The sequence below is a fragment of the Clinocottus analis genome, unplaced genomic scaffold (assembly GCF_023055335.1).
Source record: "Clinocottus analis isolate CAN_PGR_092001 unplaced genomic scaffold, fCliAna1.0.p SCAF_48, whole genome shotgun sequence".
In the NCBI taxonomy this organism is placed as follows: domain Eukaryota; kingdom Metazoa; phylum Chordata; class Actinopteri; order Perciformes; family Cottidae; genus Clinocottus; species Clinocottus analis.
In genome coordinates this window covers 428948-438947 of record NW_027176205.1, presented here as the reverse complement: position 1 = coordinate 438947, position 10000 = coordinate 428948, and the positions used below count along the sequence as shown (strand labels likewise).

At 50.6% G+C, this 10000-nt stretch overlaps 2 protein-coding genes across 6 annotated transcripts in view; both read left to right on the top strand.

Moving 5' to 3' along the window:
• The window catches only part of pla2g6 (phospholipase A2, group VI (cytosolic, calcium-independent)), an 8739-nt gene extending 7486 nt beyond the window's left edge, over positions 1 to 1253 (top strand). For 2 of the 4 annotated variants that reach the window (XM_068599591.1, XM_068599590.1), the window contains 3 exons: positions 11 to 126; positions 347 to 420; positions 658 to 1253. In XM_068599591.1, coding sequence (XP_068455692.1) covers positions 11 to 126; positions 347 to 420; positions 658 to 802 — 335 coding nt within the window. In that variant the 3' untranslated portion in view covers positions 803 to 1253. Of the gene's footprint in view, positions 1 to 10; positions 127 to 346; positions 421 to 657 lie in introns of those variants that run through there. The other 2 variants (XR_011079940.1, XR_011079939.1) reach the window with 1 other exon arrangement.
• Positions 1254 to 1822: 569 nt separating this feature from the next.
• On the top strand, positions 1823 to 6229 carry LOC137802060 (dnaJ homolog subfamily A member 3, mitochondrial-like). Of its 2 annotated transcripts, none has more exons than XM_068599585.1 (12): positions 1823 to 2011; positions 2282 to 2415; positions 2533 to 2616; positions 2716 to 2928; positions 3058 to 3210; positions 3428 to 3575; positions 3920 to 3984; positions 4055 to 4183; positions 4385 to 4500; positions 5161 to 5252; positions 5425 to 5545; positions 5973 to 6229. In XM_068599585.1, the coding sequence occupies exons 1-11, from the start codon at positions 1825 to 1827 to the stop codon at positions 5526 to 5528; spliced, it is 1425 nt and encodes a 474-aa protein (XP_068455686.1). In that variant the 5' UTR covers positions 1823 to 1824; the 3' UTR covers positions 5529 to 5545; positions 5973 to 6229. The 2 variants fall into 2 exon arrangements, with proteins under 2 accessions (XP_068455686.1, XP_068455685.1); XM_068599584.1 differs by having other exon boundaries at positions 5422 to 5545.
• The last annotated feature ends 3771 nt before the right edge of the window (positions 6230 to 10000 follow it).

The following is a 10000-nucleotide window of genomic DNA, read 5'->3' as shown; positions in this document are numbered from 1 at the left end:
GTCTCTGCAGGTAGACCTCCTCAGGTGGTTGTGAGCTCCGTGGACGTGTTCCGACCCTCCAACCCTCTGGAGCTGGCCAAGAGCTTCGTGGGCGCCAAGGAGCTGGGCAAGATGCTGGTGGACTGTGTGAGTGCTGCTCAGTGTGACTGTGGAGAGGAAACGCCTTCAGGTTGTTTACAACACAGAGCGACAACTAAGGAAACCAGTCTGTGTTTTATTATTATTATTATTATTATTATTATTATTATTATTATTATGCCTCCTCCTAAGCTCCGCCCACAAACATGCATCACCAACGGCTCTCTCTGATTGGACACGTTAACATCGTCTCTCTCTGATTGGACAGTGTACAGACTCAGACGGCTGTGCGGTGGACAGAGCTGGAGCCTGGTGTGACATGATCGACACCGTCTACCACAGGTCAGCTGACTGTAGTCCTCTGTCTTCTTCCTCCTCCTCTGCATCCTCTGTCCTCCTCTGCATCCTCTGCATCCTCTGTCCTCCTCCTCTGCATCCTCTGTCCTCCTCCTCTGCATCCTCTGTCCTCCTCCTCTGCATCCTCTGTCCTCCTCCTCTGCATCCTCTGTCCTCCTCCTCTGCATCCTCTGTCCTCCTCCTCTGCTCTGGTTAACCTCCTGGTGTCCTGGTGTCCTGCAGACTGAGTCCTCAGCTGTCTCAGGAGGTGATGCTGGACGAGGTGAGCGACGCCGTCCTGGTGGACATGCTGTGGGAGACCCAGCTGTACCTGTACGAGAAGAGGGACACCCTCCAGGCTCTGGCCCGGGGGCTGCTGGACCAGTGAGAGCCCAGGAACCGGACCACTGGGTCCCACGGGACCACCGAGAGGGGGCGGGGCCTCTTCCCTCCAGACCGCTGGACACCGCTTGACCACAAGACTCCTGTTTACTCTGAAAGGTCGGCTAATGTGTGAAACTAAACCGACCAATGAGACTGAAGATACAACATCATGTGACCTCGTCTCTGAGCGCAGCGCTACCGAGTTTCCTGTTTGAACCAGTGAAGAGTTTCCTAGAGTACCCTGTAGTACTTCTACATCACTTAGAGGTTCTGTACCGTCGGCCACACAGTCAAAGGTACCCTGTAGTACTTCTACATCCTCTGGACTGCCCTTCACTGACCTTGCTGAAGATATTACTCGTAACAATACTTCCTCTCACTTCCTCGAACAAACTGTTGTCTGTTTTTTGTATTAATCACTGACGTGTCATCTAATAATAAAATATAAGAACATGGACTTGTGTTGTTTCTTTAACCATGTCTTCATATTCTATTGATCAGCTGGTGAGGCGATGCTTCATTTAAAGGTACAGTACACACTTAAACAGTATTTAGAAGGAGAACATTGTGTACATGTAGTACAGTATAAAGTACTACATGTACCTCTGAGGCATAGTAAAGTACAATATGTACCTCTGAGGTGTAGTACAGTATAAATACTACATGTACCTCTGAGGTGTAGTAAAGTACAATATGTACCTCTGAGGTGTAGTACAGTATAAGTACTACATGTACCTCTGAGGTGTAGTAAAGTACAATATGTACCTCTTAGGTGTAGTACAGTATAAATACTACATGTACCTCTGAGGTGTAGTAAAGTACTATGTACCTCTGAGGTGTAGTACAGTATAAATACTACATGTACCTCTGAGGTGTAGTAAAGTACTATGTACCTCTGAGGTAGTAGACTACACCTCACTTCGTACTGTACTTCACGTTTAAAGTGAGACATGCCGCGCATGCGCAGACCGCTTCAGAAACCAGCATGCCGCGCATGCGCAGACCGTCCCCGTAGTGACGGGTAAGATGGCCGCTGCCCGGCTCGCTGCTCGCTGCTGGTCTGCGGGACACCGGAGCGCTCGTTTGCTGAATGTCTCCGCGGGACATGCGACACTTTGTTCGGCGACGACACCCCGGACACCCCGGGGAGGAGCCGCGCCGCGCCGGAGCGCCTGGACACCCGGAAGTGTCGTGACATTGAGATCACTGACAGGTGAGCTAACTGGTAGCGTCAGTCAGTTAGCGTTAAGTCAGTAACAGCGTGGTGACGTCAGTAACAGCGTGGTGACGTCAGTAACAGCGTGGTGACGTCAGTAACAGTGTGGGGACGTCAGTAACATGTTTGTTGTTGTCGTGTGAGGCCCATTCTGTGCTTGTTGTTGACGACCAGCCTTCACCTTCAGCCCCTTCAGCCCCTCACAGTGAGCTTGTCAGCTGCCTCATCGTTTCCTGCTTGTCTTCCTGTGACCTCGCTCCTCTGCAGGCTGCCGGCGTCCCCGCAGCATCGCCAGCTTCCACACCAGCAGCAGCAGCTCGGCCGCCAAGCAAGACCTGTACGGCGTGCTGGGCGTGACCCGCGCCGCCACGCAGAAGGACATCAAGAAGGCGTACTACCAGGTCAGAGACGCCTCTCACACCTTCAGGAGGAGGCTCGTCCTCCTCCTCTGCAACACACAGGGGGAGGAGGAGGCTCCTCCTCTGCTCATCGCTCTGCCTTCGTTTTGTCTCTCCCAGTTGGCAAAGAAGTTCCACCCGGACACCAACCCAGAAGACCCCGACGCCAAAGAGAAGTTTGCCCTGCTGGCTGAAGCCTACGAGGTACAAACCCCCACAGGAGCGAGAGATCATGTGACCTTTCAGAAGACGTCAAAGGCCCGTAGAGTTGGTCCTTCACGATGTCATTCGAACCCCAAACAGGTGCTGAGCGACGAGCTGAAGAGGAAGCAGTACGACACGTACGGGGCGGCGGGCTTCGACCCGAGCCGCGGCGGCTCAGCGGGCCAGCAGCAGTACTACAGGGCCGGCGGCACCAACATCGACCCGGAGGAGCTCTTCAGGAAGATCTTTGGAGAATTCACTGGAGGGAGGGGCTTCGGGGACATCCACAACGTGTTTGAGCAGCGACCCGAGGTGAAGCAGAAGTTTACGCCGAGGCTTTTCCTCCAGATCTTTCCTCAGTTTACGACGAGGTCATCGTTGGTGCATTGTTCACTGCAGCAGCTGGTTTGCTTTAAAGAAGCGTATCGATTCCTCCCACAGTTTGTGATGGAGCTTACGTTTTCAGAGGCAGCAAAGGGAGCCAGCAAGCAGCTGACCGTGACGCTGGACGCCGCCTGCCCCCGCTGTGAGGGCGGGGCCAACGAGCCGGGCACCCGGGTGGCTCACTGCCACTACTGCAACGGCACCGGCACGGTGAGCTCCCGCTGTAATATCATTTAGAATTGTACATTTATAAAGTGACACCGCCAAACTGCATGCTGGGTACAGCTCGCCCTCTATCACAAGAAGCAGCTCGGTGTAGGACACAACCTTCCAGTCTATCCCCAGTGAATGTGTTTACTCAGCTAGAACACCGTGGTGTAAGGTTCTGCCCCGCTGTGCATCTCATTGTCTGCGGCGCCCCCTGCAGGAGACGGTGAGCACCGGTCCGTTCATGATGCGTTCCGCCTGCCGGCGCTGCGGCGGGAAGGGCTCCATCATCAACACGCCGTGCGCCCTGTGCCGAGGCTCCGGACAGACCAAGAAGAGGCAGACGCTCGCAGTGCCGGTTCCTGCAGGTGGGTTCCACCAGCGGGTTCCACCAGCGGGTTCCACCAGCGCACCTCTGGTTTAACAGAACCGTCACTGGGAGGGATAAGGCACAAGAACACCAAGCCCTCTGTATTAAAAGCCGATGTGATGACGGTTGTTAGAGGAGGAAAAACCAGATGTGACCTCAGAAACAACCAGAACCGGTTCTTACAAACCGGTTCTGTTGAACTTTAAGTCTCTAACCAGTGATCCTGGAACCCAACATTAGTACATTTGGTACTTTAATACTTTAGTACATTTGTACATCAGGTCAGGGTCTGCAGAACGTATAAACCAGGACATCTCACATGTTCTCTCTGGCTCCTCTCAGGAGTGGAGAACGGTCAAACGGTCCGCATGTCCGTCGGGAGCAAAGAGATCCTCATCACCTTCAGGGTGAGTCCTCGTCCTCTTTCAAGTCACCCAGTCGCCCGCGGTCCGTTTGACCCTGAACGCCTCGCTGCAGGTCCAGAGCAGTCCGGTGTTCAGACGCAGCGGAGTCGATGTCCACTCAGACGTCTGGATCTCTGTGGCTCAGGCCGTCCTGGGAGGGACCGCCACGGCGCCGGGCCTCCACCAGACCATCAGCATCCTGGTGAGTCAGACCACCAGACCACCAGCATCCTGGTGAGTCAGACCTTCAGCAGCCTTCAGGCTCTGCTCGGTGAACACTGAACTGCCTGAAGGGAGATGATGACGTTCTCATGGTGCGTTCAGGTGTAATCTAGTGAGACGTAGTGCTGGTGATGTCATAGATATTGAGATGGACTTAAAGTGACAGGACGCGTCCCCTCAGATTCCCGCCAGCTGTCCGGCTGACCAGGTGATCCGGCTGCAAGGTAAAGGCATCCGCAGGATGAACAGCTTCAGCTACGGAGATCACTACGCACACATCAAGATACGAGTGCCAAAGTAAGACCCGCACTCACGACACACTTCTACAATACACAACAAGAATACACAACAAGAATACACAACAACACAATCACTGAACGCTTTGAGCGTTTTAACATCTAAACTTTAAAACATGAATTCATGGAACAATGTTTGTGAACTCTGAATGTGACGGAGCAAAGAAAGATGTGTGTCCTTTTGTGTGTTCAATGAGACGTGTGTACATATGTGACCATATGAACACATGAACACACATGAACACATGTCCATCCGTCAATGCAGGTTTCAGACTCATCCTGATCAATGCATTTCCAGGACTTTAAACCAAATCTCAAAGTCCTGGCAGTTCATTGGTCGGACTGTGAATGAACCCAGGTCATGTGATGGTGACGCTCCTTGTCCCGGGTCAGCAGCCGGTCAGTAGCCGTCAGCAGCCGGTCAGTAGCCGGTCAGTAGCCGTCAGTAGCCGGTCAGTAGCCGTCAGCAGCCGGTCAGTAGCCGTCAGCAGCCGGTCAGTAGCCGGTCAGTAGTCGGTCAGCAGCCGGTCAGTAGCCGTCAGTAGCCGGTCAGCAGCCGGTCAGTAGTCGGTCAGCAGCCGGTCAGTAGCCGTCAGCAGCCGGTCAGTAGCCGTCAGCAGCCGGTCAGTAGCCGTCAGTAACTCTCTGCTCTGCCCTGCAGGAAGCTGACCCGGCGGCAGCGCTCTCTGCTGCTGCGTTACGCTGAGGACGAGACGGAGGTCACCGGCTCGGTGAACGGCGTGCAGCCTGCAGGTCAGCCCTCGACCCGCCAGCCCGGTAGATGGTGAGCGCCACTCCGTGTGACGCTGTGTGTGTGTGTGTGTGTGTGTGTGTGTGTGTGTGTGTGTGTGTGTGTGTGTGTGTGTGTGTGTGTGTGTGTGTGTGTGTGTGTGTGTGTGTGTGTGTGTGTGTGTGTGTCCAGCAGGGGGCGGCGGCGCCTCAGGCTCTGGACCAGAGGAGGACGAGGAGCGGCAGCAGAAGGAGGAAGAGGGAGGCTTCCTCTCCAAGATAAAGAAGATGTTCAGCTGACAGTCTGAGGCCTCGAGGTGGGGATCAATAATGAACTCTACTGATCAATAATGAACTCTACTGATCAATAATGAACTCTACTGATCAATTATGAACTCTACTGATCAATAATGAACTCTTCTGATCAATAATGAACTCTACTGATCAATAATGAACTCTACTGATCAATAATGAACTCTTCTGATCAATAATGAACTCTTCTGATCAATAATGAACTACTGATCAATAATGAACTCTTCTGATCAATAATGAACTCTTCTGATCAATAATGAACTCTTCTGATCAATAATGAACTCTTCTGATCAATAATGAACTCTTCTGATCAATAATGAACTCTTCTGATCAATAAGGGTTCTAGTTCTAGTCGTGATGGTTTGGTTTCAGAGCAGAACTTTTATTCAGAGGGTCGACGTCTCATCACTGAAGCTGCTCTTCTGTCTTTAGGTAGAACACCTGGAAGACACACACACACACACACACACACACACACACACACATGTACACATGTACTCACACACACACACATGTACACAGATACACACACACACACACACACACATGTACACACACATGTACACATGTACTCACACACACACACATGTACACAGATACACACACACACATGTACTCACACACACACACACATGTACACAGATACACACACACACACATGTACTCACACACACACACACACACACACACATGTACACAGATACACACACACACACACACATGTACACACACGTACACATGTACTCACAGATACACACACACACACACACACATGTACTCACACACACACACACATGTACACAAATACACACACACACACATGTACTCACACACACACACACACATGTACACAGATACACACACACACACACACACACACACACATGTACACACACATGTACACATGTACTCACACACACACACACACATGTACACAGATACACACACACACACATGTACTCACACACACACACACATGTACACAGATACACACACACACACACACACACACACACCTGGAGTCTGGACCACAGAAGCCGCTGGATGGAAATCGTGTTTTCTCCGTAAACATGGCCGCTGGTCAGCGCCAGAAGCTCATCTGTCCGACGGTCCATGAACACATCGTGTGTCAGAAAATGAAACTGATTTAAAAACAGATTATAGATTATAGATTACAATATAATCTATAATCATTATAGTGTTGGACAATTTTTGTAAAATAAATTATCAAAGAAATCCAACTTGTGTTTTTTGTGTTCTTCTGCATGAAGACGTGTTCCAGTTCTCTCCTGATGCATCCTGGTCCTGCAGGGCTTTTATTTTGAAAATCAAGACCGCAAAGAGAAACGTAGGCTTTGAGTTCAGAGGGTCTCCTCGTGTCCTAGCTCCTCCCAGCGAGGACGGAGGAGACGAGGACGGAGGAGGCGAGGACGGACATGCGTCAGGGCTGAACATGGTGGGACTTAGGACCCAGGGGAACACACGCCACATGAACAGGACTGTGTCATTCCTAGCATGTAATGCTAACAACTTCACACATTAAGTCAGTTGAACATTTTCTAAAACTTTAGTTTCCAAAACTTTAGTTTTATCACTTTGGACGTTTTACAGTGAAGAGAAAGTTACGGGATGTAACTCCAGTTCTATGAGTGGACCAACACAACGTGTGTGTTCTATGTGCAGAAATGATGAAATGTCATGAACCACAACGTGTCTTCTGCCTCCTGTTGTGTGTCCTCTGCCTCCTGTTGTGTGTCTTCTGCCTCCTGTTGTGTGTCCTCTGCCTCCTGTTGTGTGTCCTCTGCCTCCTGTTGTGTGTCTTCTGCCTCCTGTTGTGTGTCCTCTGCCTCCTGTTGTGTGTCCTCTGCCTCCTGTTGTGTGTCCTCTGCCTCCTGTGAGAGCTATTTCATCACTGATCCTGTGTGTGTGTGTGTGTGTGTGTGTGTGTGTGTGTGTGTGTGTGTGTGTGTGTGTGTGTGTGAACATTGGTTCTAGTCTGTTTCCCATTTCCCTCAATCAGAAGAACTTCAGGTCCAGTTTCCTCCTCGCCTTCCTCCCCCACATCCTCAGCTAATGAGCCTCCAGATCACTGCCATGTGTGTGTGTGTGTGTGTGTGTGTGTGTGTGTGCATGTGTGTGTGCACATCACCTCAGAGGGTCATGGAGATGTTCGTCTCCTCAGCAGCTATTTAAAGCTTCAGATTCAGCATCAGAGCTCCAGATGGTTCTGTGTTCTCTGGTCCCAGTGTGTGTACTGGTCTGGTCCCAGTGTGTGTACTGGTCTGGTCCCAGTGTGTGTACTGGTCTGGTCCCAGTGTGTGTACTGGTCTGGTCCCAGTGTGTGTACTGGTCTGGTCCCAGTCCTCCAGCTCTCTCATAGAGGTCACAACCTCACGCCTGGAAACACTTTTCAAACATTTCCCTCAGACTTGTTACGCTAACGTTCTGAAAGCACACACACACACACACACACACACACACACACACACACACACACACACACACACACACACACACGTCCTGGTTTTGGGGCTGTGAACTCATTGTGCGGTCCTGCGTCGCCTCCAGGCTGGCGGGTTGAGCTCGTCCTCTGAGACGACCCTTGTTCTCGTTCTGCAGGTTCCTTGAGCTGAGAACCCAAAAGGTTCAGGACCTGAAGGTTCTCTCTCCTGCTGAGAGCTCACAGGCCTTAAAGTAAACTTTACTGCTTTAAAGTATCCACGATTGTTACGAAGAGACAATGACTTCAAGCTAAAGCTCTGTGTGTGTGTGTGTGTGTGTGTGTGTGTGTGTGTGTGTGTGTGTGTGTGTGTGTGTGTGTGTGTGTGTGTGTGTGTGTGTGTGTGTGTGTGTGTGTGTGGGTGTGTGTGTGTGTGTGTGGAGGGTATGAGTGTTCCCTCCCCTGCAGACAAAGTGTGTGTCTGTGGACGCAGTGTGAGTTGAGGTTAGGAGGGTCTCTCTCTCTCTCTCTCTCTCTCTCTCTCTCTCTCTCTCTCTCTCTCTCTCTCTCTCTCTCTCTCTCTCTCTCTCTCTGTCTCTCTCTCTCTTTCTCTCTCTCTCTCTCTCTCTCTCTCTCTGTCTCTCTCTCTCTCTGTCTCTCTCTCTCTCTCTCTCTCTCTCTCTCTCTCTCTCTCTCTCTCCTGCAGACGCCTTCATCTCGACTCGTCGCAGCTTTTGTTTGGTGAAATGTAAACAGATGTTGACACAGCGAAGTAAACACAACTAGACTGAGACGTAACAGACATTTAACCCGGAGACTCCTCTGGTTGTATAGAAGTCTATGCTTCATGTGTTAAAGCTGCATTCTCTCTCCTGACCACCAGGGGGCGACTCCTCTGGTTGTATAGAAGTCTATGCTTCATGTGTTGAAGCTGCATTCTCTCTCCTGACCACCAGGGGCGACTCCTCTGGTTGTATAGAAGTCTATGCTTCATGTGTTAAAGCTGCATTCTCTCTCCTGACCACCAGGGGGCGACTCCTCTGGTTGTATAGAAGTCTATGCTTCATGTGTTAAAGCTGCATTCTCTCTCCTGACCACCAGGGGGCGACTCCTCTGGTTGTATAGAAGTCTATGCTTCATGTGTTAAAGCTGCATTCTCTCTCCTGACCACCAGGGGGCGACTCCTCTGGTTGTATAGAAGTCTATGCTTCATGTGCTAAAGCTGCATTCTCTCTCCTGACCACCAGGGGGAGACTCCTCTGGTTGTATAGAAGTCTATGCTTCATGTGTTAAAGCTGCATTCTCTCTCCTGACCACCAGGGGGCGACTCCTCTGGTTGTATAGAAGTCTATGCTTCATGTGTTAAAGCTGCATTCTCTCTCCTGACCACCAGGGGCGACTCCTCTGGTTGTATAGAAGTCTATGCTTCATGTGTTGAAGCTGCATTCTCTCTCCTGACCACCAGGGGGCGACTCCTCTGGTTGTATAGAAGTCTATGCTTCATGTGTTAAAGCTGCATTCTCTCTCCTGACCACCAGGGGGTGACTCCTCTGGTTGTATAGAAGCCTATGTGCATGTGTTAAAGCTGCATTCTCTCTCCTGACCACCAGGGGGCGACTCCTCTGGTTGTATAGAAGTCTATGCTTCATGTGTTAAAGCTGCATTCTCTCTCCTGACCACCAGGGGGCGACTCCTCTGGTTGTATAGAAGTCTATGCTTCATGTGTTAAAGCTGCATTCTCTCTCCTGACCACCAGGGGGCGACTCCTCTGGTTGTATAGAAGTCCCTTCTTATAGATAATCTACGCTTCAGATGAAATGATTTGACATTTTGGAAAAGCACCCTTATTAATTTCACATAAAATGAATAACCCTCTTTTACACTTAATGAAGATTGTGACCTCAGTATTTATTTAAAGTCCAGAACAGGTTTTATCTTAAATAAAGAACAGATGACCTCCTGATGTTCTGCTGCTTCCTCTCTCTGGAGGATGTTGTAATCTCTCTCTCTCCCCCCTCAA

What these genes read in the sequence shown, in the direction of transcription:
- LOC137802060 (XM_068599584.1), top strand. Translation starts at nt 1,825, where the DNA reads ATGGCCGCTGCCCGGCTCGCTGCTCGCTGCTGGTCTGCGGGACACCGG. An exon ending in TGTTTGAGCAGCGACCCGAG is followed by an intron (nt 2,929 to 3,057) that starts GTGAAGCAGAAG and finishes TTCCTCCCACAG; the next exon opens with TTTGTGATGGAGCTTACGTT. An exon ending in ACCAGACCATCAGCATCCTG is followed by an intron (nt 4,184 to 4,384) that starts GTGAGTCAGACC and finishes GCGTCCCCTCAG; the next exon opens with ATTCCCGCCAGCTGTCCGGC.